This window comes from Sardina pilchardus, chromosome 12 (assembly GCF_963854185.1).
Source record: "Sardina pilchardus chromosome 12, fSarPil1.1, whole genome shotgun sequence".
NCBI classification, from domain to species: Eukaryota; Metazoa; Chordata; class Actinopteri; order Clupeiformes; family Clupeidae; genus Sardina; species Sardina pilchardus.
In genome coordinates this window covers 20,028,250-20,045,374 of record NC_085005.1, presented here as the reverse complement: position 1 = coordinate 20,045,374, position 17,125 = coordinate 20,028,250, and the positions used below count along the sequence as shown (strand labels likewise).

Sequence of the window (17,125 nt, the reverse complement as noted above, 5' to 3'; positions counted from 1 at the left end):
CCTCCGCTGCCTCTCTCTCTCTCTCTCTCTCTCTCTCTCTCTTCTCCCCACTCAGGCGAACAGGCCGTACGCAGAAAAGCCATCAGGAAATGATTTCAGCTCCTCCACTGTGCCAATTGAGCTGTGGCAGAGGACTGGAGACTGTACAGAGGCTCAATGGAGCCTTCCCATGGCAGAGAGAGAAAAAATATATATAACGCTGCCAAAAAATTCATTTTGCCAAACTCGAAAATATCACAGCCCTCTTCAGGTTTTACGGAAATGTGAAATGAAAAAAAAAAAAAAAAAAAAGGCAAATGACAGACAGTTCTCTGAATCTTTCTGAACAGTGCATGGGACAAAACATTAATCCTAGGCTTTTTTTTTCATTCAGGTAGTAATTTATAAGTCATCATATAAATGTATTAGGTTATATCATGTGAATCATAGGCTACTCACTGTGGGGTAACTCCTGCAACTACATTAAGTTCAAACTGTTTGGTATGACAGGTGTACCTCTGCACCTGTCATATTTGAGGAGTTTGGTTCCAAAATGCAATATTTCTATTTTTAAGAATATAAGAAAGTCATGTTATTGTTTCTGCATTAAACAATGCATTTCAGGCACATAAAAAAATAGTAATAATAAAAAAAAAAAAAAAAAAAAAAATATATATATATATAATTATGAAAATTCATTACAATGGAGAGTATAGCATTTTGGAACTAAACTCTTCATTCAATTCTTTGCTTGTACGTCCACTGGTTGTCCATGGTGGTGGAGCTGACCTGGTGTGCAGCTGCCCTCTCCTGCAGTTGGCCCTCGGGCTCCTGTTGGAGGGTCTCGCTGGGCATACCGGCCTCCAGTTCGTCCAGCAACCGGGCCAGCCTCCCACTCGCCTCCTCCCACTGGCTCCACTCCTGTAGGGGGCGACAGAGAGGAGAGGGGGCTCGGAATACTTCCACTGGTCTTAGGTCAACACATCAATGTGTGTGTGTGTGTGTGTGTGTGTGTGTGTGTGTGTACATGCATGCATTATGTGTGTGTGTATGTTATGTGTGTGTACAGTATATATATATATATATGTGTGTGTGTGTGTGTGTGTGTGTGTGAATGCATACCTGCAAGTTCCTGCGCATCTGGCTACCCTGGTCCACAGCTTGTCTCTGTAGCGCGACTACCTGCTCCTCCATCTCAGCCAGGCTCTGCAGCGCCCCCGGTGACAGTCGCTGGGACGCACACTGCAGCACCGCCCAGTGGCGCCCCACGTCTTGGAAGAACTTCTACCGGAACATTCAACAAAAACCTGGCCTCAGTATTATCACATGTGTGACTCTAACCCTAACCCTAACTAGTCGTTTTAAAATTTACTAAATTAAGTTATTGTGCTCACAAACTAAGCTTTCCAACTATATGTATATCTTCGCCGGGTTTAACAGTCAAAACGTACGCTTTTCTGTGAAATGCGTTCAAGATATGAAACTGTAGACTGTATACTGTCGAATTATGCGAAAACGTGAAATTCAACATTTTAACCTGGAAGTTTGCTATTGTTGATTTTCTCAAAATAACGTAGTGTGCAAAGCGACTGATTTCGCTTTAAATGGTCACATATGGATTACAATAATGCACCCAGCCTTATTACCTCTGCCAAGGAGGTTATGCTTTCATCAGGGTTTGTCCGTTTGTTTTTTGTTTGCCTGTCTGTCTGTTTGCTTGTTTGTTTGTTTGGAAGTTAGCAAGATAAGTCAAAAAGTAATAGATAGATTTCGATTGAATTTTCAGGGAAGGTCTGGAATGACCTAGCCTGGGTTTCCCATACTGCCTTGCGCGGTGATTTCTTTCACGCTGTTAAGGCAGTCTGGAAACTAACGCCCCCATGTTCATCTGATGTTGGAGGCCAATCACGGAACAGGGGAGAAAGCAAAACCATGAAGAGCTATGCAGAGACGCATTTGATTGACATCCGTGGCGCCCAATGAACGGATCTGGGCATTTTTTCAAATACGAGAGAATGAACGTCTGGTTGCCAGACCACGTCTCATTTGAGAAGTGGGAGGCGTTAGCCAGGCTAGGAATGACCCAAGGAAGAAACGATTAAACTTTGGAAGTGATCTATATCACTATATCACATCTATATCACAATCTTTTTTTGTGCTTCTTGTGTAATTTCAGTTTTTTAGCCTTCTGCTGTACGTACAGTACACCAAGTCACTGCATCATCTAGTATAGCCCTCCATACCTTATGCCTGCTGAGCAGGAGTTGCTTTTTTGTGTGCTGTAATTTCAGTTTTTAGCCTTTTGCAGTGCGTACACCAAGTCACTTCATCATCAAGTATAGCCCTCCGGGGGGCGCTGTGGCGGAGCATGCTACAGCGCCCATACCATTTACGGGTCCGAGTGCCCATGGGGACCCAGGTTCGAATCCGGCCTGCGGTCATATCCCAATCCCACCCCATCTCTCTCCCACTTGTTTCCTGTCTACCTCTTCACTGTCCTATACTAATAAAGGCAAAAAGGGCAAAAAAATATACTTAAAAAGTATAGCCCTCCATACCTTATGCCTGCTGAGCAGGGGTTGCAGCTGGCTGCGGCTGCAGAGTTTGGTGTCCTGGCTGCGCTGCAGACGCTGGCTGCCCAGCTGCAGCAGAGTGGACACACCCCTCAGGAGAGCCTCGGCACAAGCCTGCAGCTCCACGTCTGACCCCGTGGCCTCCGCACGGCAGATCAGAGAGGTCAACTCTCTGCCAGACACGCCCTGGAGAGAGACATGAATACACACACACACACGCACTTTTTACAAATCTGAACACAATAGAATAAATGAGCCCATTTCACAGTGTCCAGGTGTCTGGCCTAGTTGATGTTAATGATGCCTTAATTGGCAGGGTAAAACATCTTCCTGTTTCTGTCTTTCCTGTAGACTGAGCTGTTCCAGAGGAAGTTAGTTTACACAGTGGCGACATCTTGTGAAATGGGCTAATTGACTCACAATGCCATTCGGACATTTGTCTTCACAACATACCACACACGAATGAGCAAGAGCCCACAGTGGTGAGTGACAGCACTGTGAAGTTACCTGTAGGCTGGGATGGCCTGCTGTGACTGTGCTGGGGTCAGTGTGCTTGGCCACAGCCTCCTGTAAGATGAACGCAGGGCTCTCCAGCTCTGGCTTTCCTGAGAGGCTGCCCAGGAGGATCGCGAGGTTGCCTTTGGCTATAGCACCCTCCTCAGGCTGGGCTGGTACACTGTCAACAGCAGTCTGTGGTCTAAAACACACAGACAAAAAAAATATTAACGAACATATACTATGTAACACACAAAAAAATAATAATTACAGAGGTTGACTTCTGTGTAGACAACAAGTAGAGTGTTGGATATAATTCAAAAAGGGATGTTCGTGGCCAAACACACTACCTTGCAGGAGTCTTTTCCTGGGTGGGGACAGTAATCGCAGCCTCCATACTCAACTCCGCTGGTTCCTTGAGGTTATGCTGCAAACCCAGAAGCACATTGCAAGGGGACACAAATGAACATGGGGAATAAAGAAGCTTCTAGAATTCCACAAAGCCCATTTGGTAGTTAATCTACTGCATCACCGCATATAAGTGGAAGTGTCAAGTCACAGTAATTGTAAACAAAAAATAAATGTAAAGTGAACAGGAGGTGTACACACCAAACGAGAGTCTTCCTTAGGCCCATGAGTCTTGTCTGAAGGTGACAGGCCTGCTGGAGGCGACTCAGGGGGCTTAGCGATGCTCTCCATGGAGACAGAGGAGGCTGGGAGGTTCTGGTCATGGAGAACGGTGGGGAGTGATTCTGTGGGCGAACCCTGAAGTTCATCACCCACTGCTGCAGATTCCATCTGTGAGTCAGTCACTCTAGTGTGCGAAGGTCTTGGTTGACCACTGGGTGAAGAGAGAGCACTTGCTGGCTGGTTGCTGACTGATGTGAATTCTTTTGTTGTTGATGCTTGTTCCTTGGTCATGATCTCAGCATTACTGACAATGGAAGGAACCTCCACAGAGGCTGATTTTGACCCTACGGTCAGAGAACCAGGTTCCTTACTAATGGATTGTGAATCCTTGGGTATGGACTCTTTCAAATCTTTCAGAACTGGTTCAGGCTCCGTCAGGCTTGTCAAATCTGGCTCCTTGTAAACGCATCCTGTCTCAGTCCTGGCCTCCCCGTTTGCCTTGCTAATGTGTTCAGTAGCTCTCAGGTCACTGCCAGTTGTCTCAAGTATCTTGGCTGGTGTCCCTCGTGCCTTTGGCGCTAATGACCCAATCTCCTCGGCGATGTCCTCAGATGCCATGGTTACCAATGACATTTCCTTGGATGCTGATGTATTGCCCCGGGGAGGTGATAACTGACAAAATGGGAAGAAAAAAAACAAATGTAAACAAACAGTGTCCTTTTTGGACATAGATGCCGTCAAAGCACACTCAGTCAGAACTAGGGTTGGGCATCGATAACCGGTTCCGTCTTGGGACCGGATTTAACTTATCAATTCCATCGACATCGTACGTCTTTTTTGTTATCGATTCCCTTAACGATTCCCTCAGCCTGCATGACGTCGGACTTTTTCTGGTTTTCCTGAAATGTTGTGTTACTTTGCCAAACTGTTTAGAAGTAACCCCCTTGGCCCGCTCTCTCTGCCTCTCCCTCTCTCGTGCGCGCTCAATGGACACACGCCCCTTGACATGCACAATCGTGAAAGCAATGACGCATAGAAAACAACTAGCGACATTAGCCTATAATTAATTTCGGTTAGCATCATAGCGAGGCTACTGCACAAATTTGATTCAAACTCTTGCATTCAAGTTGACTGATCATCTCAATGTTTTCCAAGACTCAAAAGGGCCTGTCCCAAGGAGAAAAAGTATTAGCCTACCTTGCAACTTAAACACATGTGGGGAAACTGAACAGTCCAACAAGTAGACTAAGCTAGCCAACTATGCTACTTTGTTTACAATTTGACGCTTCAAGCCGACAGCTGAATTAAAGAGGCAGAGTTGTAATATGAATAGTCATGAATGTCATGAATATCAGAAATGTCAGTAGTATAGATTAGAATATATAAAGAATTATATTATATTATATATATACTGTAGGCTATATATACATCTTTATAATTCTTTATAAATAATATGTATATTCCTTATTGTGTTTTAAATAAAGACAAGCTTTTTCTACGCCTTATTGTTAAAAAATCATTCACATATGAAAGGAGAGCAACAGCCTAAAAGGTGACCTTTTGGCGTTAAAGGCGATGCAATGAAAAATGTGGGTGCACCTACATTTTTGGGGAATCGATAAGAGAATTGATAAGGAATTGGATTGATAGGCAGAATCGATAATGCCATCGATATTGATAAAAACGTATCAATACCCATCCCTAGTCAGAACACAACCATTTCTGCTCTTTCCTGCTGTCGATCAAAATGTTGATCACAGGACTTAGTCATTGATTAACATAAAACATTTGCTAATAGTCAGTAGCGAGAGAGCAAAGTAGCACATCTACCTTTGGAACTGTTGCCATGCCCACAGTGGAAGAAGTTCCAAACTCATAACCTTGATCATCCCCGAATGTCTCATCTGGGTCCTGGTCCGGGAGCAAAGAAAAGAATTGGCAAATGGATCAGACGGGACTGGACTGAGAGCTGAGCCGACGTCTGGACCCAGCTGTCCCTGACAGACCCGAGGGCCACTATATTTAGAATACTGCAGTGCGCGACAAAAAGGAAAACAGATGAAAGCGCTTCAGTAAATCAGCCTGATCAGATGAAATGCCAGAAATGCCAGAAGATAAATAAGACCATCACTCAAATCAGATCATCAGATGGAGAGAGGATGCAAGCCATATGTGAATATAAAAATAGAACAAATTAAAAAAGAGTGTGATTATGGTGAGATCGGAATTACTGAATCAACTTTCAATAACATTTTAAAAAAAGATAGACAAGATAGATAGAACATGCCAAGGGAAATGATGAAAGATCAGGTGGACCATGAAATGAAGAAGGTGGTAGTTCAGTTCAGAGTTGCGGCAGTGGGAAAAGAACCAAGAACCAAAGAACCAAAAAGGGCAAATAGAGGAAGACAGAGGCCGGCTTAAGATGTTTTAGCCATCAGCCCCTGAAGGAAGGAGGCCAAGAGTAGCTGCCATCATCAGTGATAAAGGAAAGTGGAGATGGAGTGGAGCATCCCATAAAGCGAAGCCTAACTGTGTAGAAGACCAACTCAAGACGAGAAGTGGAGAACAGAGCAGCCACAGAGGAGAGACCTAGAAGAGCATCAGAAGTGGAGAAACCTATAGAGCAGCATCTGAAGAGGAACATACTGAGGAGTATCGCATGAGGGGAAACCTAGAGGAGCATCTCAAGAGAAACCTATAGAGGAACATCCAAATAGAAACCTATAGAGGAGCATCTCATGATGAGGGGAAACCTAGAGGAGCATCTCAAGAGAAGCCTACAGAGGAGCATCCCAAGAGAAGAAACCTATAGAGGAGCATCCCAAGAGAAGAAACCTATAGAGGGGCATTCCAAGAGAAGAAACCTACAGAGGAGCATTGTAGCATCCCAGGGGAAAAAAGGAGTAGAAAAGGAGAAACTTATAGAGGAGTGTTCCAAGAGGAGAAAACTACAGAGGAGCATCCAAAGAGGAGAAACCTACAGACGAGCATTGTAGCATCCCAGGAGAAAAAAAAGGAGCAAAAAGGGAGAAACATATAGAGGAGTGTTCCAAGAGCAGAAGCTTATTGATGAGCATCGTTGGATCCCAAGAGGAGAGTAGGACTTTAGACTGGCCCACTTGTTTGTTTACCTCAGCCACACTGCCCGTCAGTGTTCCAGAAGATGACGAGTGGATACTTCCTTCATCGTCCTCCTCATCCTCATCTTCACCATCATCAGTGGGTCCATAAAACGACGTTCCCATAGATCCCTAATTCATAGTCCCGTGCAATACGAGTTAAGTCAACTTTTGGATTCGTCACCCGCTGTGCTGGCTTTTTTATAGAATAACTTTCATGATACTGGATGGCCCTGTTTTTAGATCTGATATCAATGGGCAAGTAAAACATAAAGGCCAAGTATATCATTCTATGTTAAGCCTGCACGTTTGATCAGTGAAGTCTGGTATTTGATCTAACCGCCATGTCATCTCAACTAATCCCTTTCCCACACTATCAAAAAAACACATGGACTGACGAACCACTTAGCTGTACGTCTGGAGCATTTAGCTGTACAGAAAGCCATGCTAATTCTTTATGTGGCGGTGTGAGCTCAACTCACCTCAGCACCGAGAGAGAGGAGAGCTGGATGGGAGGACATTGCAGCATCAAGGCCACTAAGATGATGGCTGAAGTCCATGGACAACCCAAGGGCTTCCTGCAGATTGATGGCATAAACTCAATACATTGCATACATTGGAGGAGCAGATAATCAAGTTTTATAAACGTAATATTTAATGACAACACTGTAATTATCAAATTATGGCTGGGAATATTGTAAAAATTGTAAGGTTTGTATGTAATAATGCATAATTACAATAAAAAAAAAAAAAAACTTTAATTATCTCCCCCAAGGAGGTTATCTTTTCATCGGAGTTTGTTTGTTTTTCTGTCTGTCTGTTTGTTTGTTTGTTTGTTTGTTTGTCTGTTTGTTTATTCGCAAGATAACTCAAAAAGTTATGGATGGATTTCAATGAAATGTTAAGTTTGCTTTTCTAGTTTAATAATGCAACTAAGTTCAATAGCACACTCATGTCAACTCAATAAAGACGTTTTGATTTAAGGAGGGCCTTGATCTGGAGAAATTTCTTCTTTCCTTTTTTCTTTTGTACTATTAATTCTTTAAGATGATCGTTCATCAGAATGTACTGTCAGTTCTAAACCCAGAAGAGCTATAAAGAATACAGTATGAGACCTATTTTATTAATCATTTTATGACATAATAATGTTCCAAATCGTGTTTCCCATAGACCCTAGTTCTCTGCTCCTCAACCTCTTCTTCTTTCTCTCTTCAGATTTCCCAGGCGCTTCAAAGAGATGAGGCAGATGCCCTCAAGTCTAAGGACACACCGGATGATTACGGCAGTGTTTATGAGGGAACAGATACAGCCGGGAGTAGTAAAGAAGACAGAAATAGAACTTTTATTTATCGAGGGTAAAAAGGCAAGAGAGCAGCTGCTTTGAGTCTTAAGCGTCCTGATTTATGTTATCCTTTTTTATAATGCTGCATCTCACTATTTGCCCCCTATTCCTTCTATTTATAAGTAATTACAGTGATTGGAAACAGTCACATTTTTATAGGATATCAGTCAAAGAATTGTAGCCAAGTTGAGTTGGATATGGCATGAATATGGTGCAGGCATGAGTTTATGCAGAGCATTTGAGGCCAGCTAGGTGGCGCAGAGGAGCTACAGGATCTTTTATTTCAGTTCATGAAACAGGGAAACAGCACTGCAGTTCTGCAGTTCTATTGCCTTAAAATATTGCACTGTGTAACACTGTTGATCAGGTAGGATCATGATCCTTTTAGCTGGGATCCCTTTTAAGCGCCAAATGGGGTTATTGACACCAAGGGGCATACACTGTATATGTTTTTTTTAAAGCATTGCTTTAGGTGAGAAATGTTGCAGGGCAACCACATAACCGGTTTTAAGTGTTCTTTATGTGTTCCAACTGGATGATCAAGTTAATTTTCCTACTGCTCGTTTAAGTTCTCAAGAAAAAAGTTTCCCAATATCAAAGGGATTCTTGCCAGAAAAGAAATACTCAGGAACATTTCCCAGTAATAATATCACTCAGAAAGGTGCATCATGTGTACCATCAACTTTGGAGGACACATACTGTTCATATCACATCATCTTCCTGAATCTCAATATTCTGATCAAAAGTCTGGGCACCTATCAGAGGCTACGCTCACTGTTTAGCACTTTTTACGATGCCATCAGCGAAAGTATCGGTTTTACGGAACAAATTTGGCAGTTTTGGCCATTTTAGTTTGTGCCCTGCAGACTTGAGGGGGGCCACGTTGAGAACTTGCCTCCAGCCTGGCGCTCTGCTCCTGGGTGTGCTGCTCCAGCTCCTGCAGCGGCTGCTGGAGGCTCTGGGCTCGCTGGAAGACGACGAGGGTGTCCTCGGCACCACGGGGCAGCCCCAGGCCCAGTCGGCAGTGCTCGATCTCGGACACAGTCCGCCTCATGGAGCGCACGTTTTCCAGAATCACCTGGAGAGGAACACGGAATGGTGAGGTGGGCCCATGGAAGACCTGACCTTCGACCCCTCTGTACAAAATTCAAATGTTCCATAATGTTCCAATGGCTCCACAGGTAAGAGCAACAGTTAGAGACATCCAAAATAACCAAGGAACACACATTCTGATACATGAAATCTGAAAATGGGGCAGCACATGGCAAGATGTGCGAATAAACCATTTTACCAACATATTGCCAAATTGCTGATCAACTGAAATGTTAATGTCTGCGCTACAAATGCAAGTAAAGTGCACACCTTGAACTAGTATCAATCTCTGTGTTCTCTTATGCTTTTAATGACTGCTTTGTAGTGAGGCTTTTGCAAAATGTGCATGTGAATTTGATGTTGCTCACTTGACAGTATTGTAACTGCTCATTGCCAGATGCGTTCTCTGTCTCCAGGCTGGACAAGATGGCGTTGATCTTGGTGATGTTCTTCTCCATGGTTTTCACTTCTGCTTCAATGGCATCCACCTCCTACAGTACGTATGAGGAAAAGCATCAATCGTCCCAGCCCAGTAAATGTCCTGATATCACTTATACTGTACAACACAGAAATGTTACTACAAGGGCCCTCACTTATGCTTGATACATGCTGAACAGAAAAAGCGGCAATGATTTTTAGAAAATAACTAACTGATATAACCCTATACATGTAGTTTCATAATGTACAGTATCTAAATTAATTTGTGTTAGTAAATGAATATAATAAATCATCATCAACCGTGATGCAATGCAAGTCATTAATCATAATTTTGCAGCAAATGAAAGTATAGTGGCCTACCTCTGCAACGTGCTGGAGTTGGGCGTGGGGTTCAATGACGCTTTGCTGCATGTGTGTGACTTTGCTGATGGTCTTATCCAGGCGCACCTGCATGGCGTCTGTGTCACACACTGGCGAGATCTCCTGCATGACGGGCACAAAGGCCTCCAGTGCTGCCCGGATTCGCTCGGAATCTTCTAGAACCATCTGTACACACAAAAGCAAAGTACTCGATCATTCCCTATAAACAGGCATTGTATTGTCATTTTGTAATCAGACGGAATTGATTTTAAATTGAATTGAAGACAAAGATATGGTGGCCCAGAAGGGTCATACATATTAACATTTAAAAAAAACATTGTATATTCTGAAATGTGAATTATGTAAGATCCTTCTGGGCCACCATACAAATGGGGAACCCTGTGGATTTGATCTCAATCTGTACTTTGTGGCTATCAACAGCAACAAGTCATTAACCACTTTGCCCAGTTATGAGGCCTACAGTACATACTTTACTCTACAATTGTGTGTTAGTAGGAAGAGAATTAACCGTCTGCAGATCAATCATAGGGATTTAGCATTAAAACAAACATGCAAATCCTGCATGTCGTGGTTGTGCGTGAGAAAGCTGGGCAGGGCAGGGCTGGGCTGACCTGAAGTGAGATGGCATGACCGTGCAGACACTTGGCACTGGTGTAGGTGCGAGGCGTGCTGAGCCACGACTTTGCCTCCTCCTGCCAGTGGACGGCGCTGTTGAGCAGGTCCTCGTACTCCTGAAGACAAGCTGGGATCTGCATGGAGCAGCAGGACAAACACTGTCACAATGGTGGACCTCCAGCCAGTCTCCAACAATATGGCTTTATAATGCACAAGACATTTCAACTGTCTCACAACATTATGTGCTATACAGGGTATATGATTAATAATGAGTAATACACTATAAATATATGTATGCCTACAGTATATGTCATGCATATGTAAATGCTAGTTGATGGTATTTTCTGGTGGGACTTAGAGTGGAAAGTCTCTGTTTTTACTGTACTGTATATGCAACCTGATGGTATACCCTGATGGAACCTCTGATAGGAAAACCTAAGCATTCTGGGAGATGGAGTTCCACTCACCCTGCTGAGGAAGGCTGTCCTTTGTTCTGCCTGGTTGGAAATCGTCTGGTAGAGTTGCAGGGGGTCGGTGAGATCGTCCATGAGGGTGTGAGCCTGGTCAGGCTGCTCCATGGCCACCTCCTGCACCTCAGCCTCCAGGACAGCCAGACGCGAGTGCCAATGGTCCAGTTCGTCCCACACACGCTGCACACACACACACACACACACACACACACACACACACAAACACACACACAAACACACACACACACACACACACACACACACACACACATATACATGGCACAGTTTTCAGAGCTTCCACTGTTGCAAGTGAGTGAAAAGGAGCCCATTGACATTTATGAACTTCCTGTTTTATCACTTCCAGTTGTAGTGAAGCAGTGAAATTAAACTTGAATTTACATTAAAGTCTCATCAAATCACTCAGAAGTGCAGCAAACACATCTGTCTTGCAAACGAATGCAGTTACTTACTTAAGTTCAAAGAAAATTCCAAAGATTCGGAAACGGTTGTCAATGAGACAATTCAAATTCAAATTCAAATTCAAACAGGTTTGTCAGCGTTCACCCAGCTTATGGCTAGCTTATGGCATGACAAGTATGAAGATTCACACTCCCATAAAGAACAGGATTAGCGAGAAATATTATCTACTACTGTGGAAACATACACTCTAAAAATATTTGCTGATTCAACTAAGTCAAGTCATCTTGTTGGTGTTATGTCGATATGTGTGCAATAAACGTAAAACTAAGCACTATTTAACTCAGTCAAAGTAACAAGACAACTTGATTGGGATGAGTCATTTTTACTCATCCCAATATGAGTAAATTACAACAAAATGGTGAATTCCTTGTAAGGCAGCAATCAGGCCCTGATTCAACTTGTCTCTGACACATGATGCAACATCCAATTCAACTGGATTGACATCAGGGACCTCAATATCTGACATCTAACAACAACTGAATGAGTGATAATACTGAACTGATAATGAGGTTCGCAGAGAAGCAAACCCCCACACTTACCTTCAATGTGCCTTCGGCTCCCTCCACAGAGGTGCTGCTTTGCTGGAGCAGGTCCTGGACCTTCTCCAGACCTGAAGTGACCTCTCTGACCTGGTCACTCAGCCTGTGCTGGGAATGGGGGCCACTCGGCTGGGAGGAGACTGCTGCTGCTGCTGCTAGCTGAAGTGCACACAAAAATGGGCAGAACTAGTTAATGCAAAGCTCTCTAAGGATGACTTCTTGACAGACACAAGTGAAGACACAGCTTCAGCTTCCCTACAGGTAGACACACAGACAAAACTTTTTTATAAAACAAACAACAACAAAAAAACACAGAATAGATCAGAATAGATCATGACTGATTTCAGATTTTGACCTGCAGCTCAGCATGAACCAGCAGAAACATGAGGCCATTCACTGGCAAAGCACAAATACTGCACACTGCACAGCGTACAGAGATGACTTGAGCAGATACGTTTGTTGATACCTTGTCTTCCACTTCCTGCAGGGAGCGACTGACTTCCTGTAGAGGAGCCTGGAGATCCTGAGGAACCTCTGGGTAGCGTTTCTTCACTCCCTCGATGATTACCTCCAGTTTAGCTCGCTGACTGCCCAGTTCTAACTTGGCCTCCTGCACAGAAAAGGACAAATGAACAAAGAACATAAACCTTGGTATATTGGTATATCCTACCCCAACCCCACACAAACAAACACAAATATTTACACATAATCAGACAGCCAAACAACCAAGCATTCTCACTCACACACACACACACACACACACACACACACACACACACACACAAATGCACACACACACACACACACACACACACACACACACACACACACACGCATACAAGGTCAAGATGATCTTTGGTTGTGACGCCACAGTTGGATGAGGATGTGCTGCAAATAGACCCAACCAACCCCAGGGTGCATCTAGAGAGAATGGCAATGAATTTACGCAAATAACAAACCAATTACTGTGCACCAGAGCCTGATGGAAATACAGGAACTTGGAAGTCCTTTGAAAACGAATCAATGCAACCCTTAGGTTTCATTAAAAAAATACTCTTCTAAGTTACTCAAAGTAATTTCCTTCTCAAGCAATCTGAGTGAAGAGGATGCAGAAAACTAATATCCTCAGGAGTACATTTTTAGCCGAAGAAGCTGAGAGTAGGATTATTCCCAAATGTGAGACTCTATGTATTCTGGGGGACAGGAGGAGGTGCTTCCTGTACTAAACATAAGAGAGGCGACCTGACTGTTCCAATCAGAGGCTGAATTTGAATTGCATTAGGACCCAGGGGATCTCCTCCAATCCGTATGGAACGCGACATTCAACATATACAATGCACAGGCATGTTCCAGCCCAGATAGGACTGATTGAATTACATGCACATGCAAATGGCCTTTGAGTGACCCTGAGGGACAAAGTGGTTGAGTGAACAGTGAAGGCTCATCTTACTGCTGTTGGTCCCGGCGTCATATTCAAAAGCAGCCTTGAATGAGTAGTCCATAGGGTTTTTTCAGACCCCTGATTCAAAATATGCAAAACCTGCTTTTCACACCGGTCTACTGTATAATGCAGACATGGCCTTTTGTAAGAATTCCTTCTCATAATTCCCAGCATTGTGTCCATAGGTTGCCCTCTACTTTCCTAGTTTCGTAATGAAAGGGCATATTTTTGTTGAGATATTGATCTTGAACCTTTCATTTTTTTGAACATTGTCAAGTTCGTAACGCATTAGTGTGAGCCAGACTTTTTCGAGACTTTCACACAAATGCAGACATTATTTCCAACAGTAACTTCATAATTCCATAATTCTCCATCCTTTCCTGGCCCTGTGGTCAGACTGTAGACACCAACCTGGGCATGATGGGCATCGTGCTGGGCCTTCTGGAGCGGCATCAACGACGCCACCCTCTGCTGCACGGCGTCGATCTCCTCCAGGTCTCGGCCTCGCTCCTGGATCTCCGTCAGTGCCGTCCGCCGGACCAGCATGCACTGCTCTCTTAGCCTGGTGGTGGTGGTGGTGGGCAAAGGCATGAGCAGGGTCACAAGCTCAGAAACAGCTGTGCTCAAAAAAATGAGAGCGTAAAGAGATCTGACTGGCTGTAGCAGTGAGCTTGTGTGAGCTTGTGTGCATATGTGTGTTTGAGAGTTTGCGGGGCGAGAGCAACAGAATGTTTTCCCTTTTAGCTTGCTTTGACCGTATTTGGAGTGGAGAAAATTGCACAAAATCAAATTATGTTAAGAGTAACGGAGTAACGTGCATTAGCGAGAGAGTGTGTGACAAAGATAGAGACAGAGAGAGAGAGAGAGAGAGAGAGAGAAAGAGAGAGCAACCAAGATAAAGAAAGAGGGGATTAGAGAGATACAGAAAGATGGAGTAAAAGATAGAGAGATGTGAGTGAAAGATAAAAATCAGAAACCGCGAAACAGAGACAGACCTGGAGGCTACACTGGACACATTGGTTGATGAAGCGTCAGCAGCAACAACTAACTGCTACTACAATCAATGGAACTGACCACACAAGACATGATAGCGGTACATTCATTGAAATTTAGACTCGTTTTCCAAAACAATGTTCGCTCCGCAAATGAAGCACTTGGGCTGCAGACCCAGTGCAGCCTGGGCAGAGGCGGCGGCCATTCCGGTTCCAGAAAGTGAAAGTCCTGCCATGTATTTTCTTTCTACCTGTGCAAAGGTGATATCACTAATTATCTGATCTACCTGGCAGTTGATTAGGATAAGGTGGTTTACTAAGTGGTTGGATCAAACACTCCAATAAAAAAGCAACGTTTTGACCCTACTGGGTCTTCATCAGGCAAAACTCATAACCTAAGATACCTTAAGCCTCACGGTGCAGGGAATCTTGAATTTCCCCTTGGGGATCAATAAAGTATCTACAGTATCTATCTATCTATCTATCTATCAGTGTTGAGAGTGGCTGTGCATCCCCCCCTACCTCCTGCAGTTGCTCTGGAGGTTCTGCAGGTCCTGGCAGATCTGGACGGGCTTGTCCGGGTCGCGGCTGGCGCGAGGCCCCAGGAGCCGGCCGATGAGGGCCTGAGAGGAGGCCAGCGCCTGCTGCTCGCGGTCCAGCCACTCCTGCTGCAGCTCCGTCAGGGCCAGCACGGCCCGCAGCTCGTCCAGGGAACCCCTCACCGCGGCGGGGTCGGACAAGTCACGGCTCAGGCCCTCCAGGGCCAGGCTGCACCTCTCCATCTGGGCGAGAAGAAAGCAGCAAAGAGGAGCAAAGAGGAGCAAAGAGGAGCAAAGAGGAGCAGGGTGGTGATTATTTCCACAGTGAGGACTGAGATATGATTATGCGTTTGTGCAAGAGCTTGAAGCTTATTAATCACACTTGTGTTTGTGCTTGTGTGTACACACACACACACACAGCACCAAAATGTTAATCTCGTCTTTTGCACCCTCATAAGTAAACAAACATTTGAGCGTTTGTGTGCTCCAGAAAACTTCTCTGTTCTTCTCAGACAGACTCAATTACAACACTCTCTTGGGTCGAGAGTAATGAAACCCTCCTGTCACAGCAGACACACAGTAATGGTAAGGTCTGAAAAACCCAACATGGCGTCTCCTTCATCACTCACACTCAGCGAGGCGTCCTTCCACTCCTGGTCTCTCTGCACGGAGCGCGCCCGCAGGACCCCGACGCGGCGCTTGAGCAAGGCCCACTGCCTCCAGAGCAGCGGCAGGCCCAGCTCCGCCCGCACCCCACAGCCCAGGGCCAGCACCGGGCAGCTCCCCCTCAGCTGCTCCAGCCGTCCAGCCAGGCACCACACCTCCTCCTGGAGGCCCTGGGGGTATGAGGTAGAATGAATCGAATTAAAGACCCACCACCTACACATAAGCTGCTTTCAGACACAACCTCCACAGTATACAGTATGGAGGTCAAATGGAGGTCCGGTCCTTCGGGCGTAGTTTGTAGGTCTGAAAGCAGCTATAGAGATAGGCAAATGTAGAAACAAAACAAAAAAAAATGGCTGCCTAGAAACATGAAAAAGTCGTTTCTGTATAAATTATGAAGAAAGTGAGAAACATAAATTTTAATGTGTCTGGACAGAGACAGAGACAGAGAGAGAGAGAGGGAGAGAGAGAGAGAGAGAGAGAGAGAGAGAGACTTATCTCTATTGAAAACTTCAATCGTAGGTATTGACATGATTATACAATCAGACCACATGGAACAGGTTGTGTGGTTGCCCTGCTACATTGCTCCAAAATGCCCGTTGCCATCGATAGAACACCATGTAGCGCTTAGCCGTAGGCGGTACCCAGTTAGATAACAAAAATTATATTTAAAAAAAATCATAAAAGAGGTCATGATCCTACCTGATCAACAGTGTTGCAACAATGCAATATCAAGCATTCTGGGGCTGGGCACACATTGACAATGTCAGAGACCTATTTTAGGGGTAATGAAACTGCACTGGATTCCTTTAAGGCCACAGTCTGTGGCTCTCAATAGGTTCGGTGGTTGGTTTGTACCACTTGAGGATATTAGGAAGCAGTATTTAGGCTATGAAATCTAACAGGCAGGTCAGCAGTTGATCTAATTAAAAAGATTAAAAAGACAGGGGTTTCATGCTCCCCTTGAAAATACAAAAATACAGTCTTTTATTTTGATACATGGCTACTGTATTTTGCAGTTAATTTTGATACAATTAACCTTAGGGTATTTGATATCTTATTTTAAAATACATTTTTGTATATTACTGTATTACCCATCCTTCACACATACACACACCCCTACAGTATATCTTATCGTAGTTTCAATCTCATGCACATCAGGTGTTTTTAAAAAGCACATGAAACTTAAAAGCAAGGACACATGAACATGGACACACACACACACACACACACACACACACACACACACACACACACACAAATAAACAAATTGCACATTATGCACATCATAAAAACATGATGTGCATGAGATTGAAACTAACACACACACA

General features: G+C 44.2%; 1 protein-coding gene across 1 annotated transcript in view; it reads right to left on the bottom strand.

The window, feature by feature from the left end:
- Nucleotides 1-17,125, bottom strand: part of LOC134097384 (nesprin-2) — a 135,044-nt gene that overhangs the window by 56,920 nt on the left and 60,999 nt on the right. Inside the window, exons 56-74 of the mRNA XM_062550267.1 lie at nucleotides 15,758-15,964; nucleotides 15,112-15,371; nucleotides 14,009-14,159; nucleotides 12,623-12,766; nucleotides 12,157-12,315; nucleotides 11,135-11,317; nucleotides 10,664-10,801; nucleotides 10,032-10,217; nucleotides 9,602-9,724; nucleotides 9,033-9,219; nucleotides 7,282-7,373; nucleotides 6,812-6,931; nucleotides 5,508-5,588; nucleotides 3,657-4,349; nucleotides 3,398-3,474; nucleotides 3,060-3,249; nucleotides 2,538-2,738; nucleotides 1,102-1,263; nucleotides 769-900 (exon numbers count right to left, since the gene is read on the bottom strand). Coding sequence (XP_062406251.1) covers nucleotides 769-900; nucleotides 1,102-1,263; nucleotides 2,538-2,738; nucleotides 3,060-3,249; nucleotides 3,398-3,474; nucleotides 3,657-4,349; nucleotides 5,508-5,588; nucleotides 6,812-6,931; nucleotides 7,282-7,373; nucleotides 9,033-9,219; nucleotides 9,602-9,724; nucleotides 10,032-10,217; nucleotides 10,664-10,801; nucleotides 11,135-11,317; nucleotides 12,157-12,315; nucleotides 12,623-12,766; nucleotides 14,009-14,159; nucleotides 15,112-15,371; nucleotides 15,758-15,964 — 3,486 coding nt within the window. The remainder of the gene's footprint in view (nucleotides 1-768; nucleotides 901-1,101; nucleotides 1,264-2,537; nucleotides 2,739-3,059; nucleotides 3,250-3,397; nucleotides 3,475-3,656; nucleotides 4,350-5,507; nucleotides 5,589-6,811; nucleotides 6,932-7,281; nucleotides 7,374-9,032; nucleotides 9,220-9,601; nucleotides 9,725-10,031; nucleotides 10,218-10,663; nucleotides 10,802-11,134; nucleotides 11,318-12,156; nucleotides 12,316-12,622; nucleotides 12,767-14,008; nucleotides 14,160-15,111; nucleotides 15,372-15,757; nucleotides 15,965-17,125) is intronic.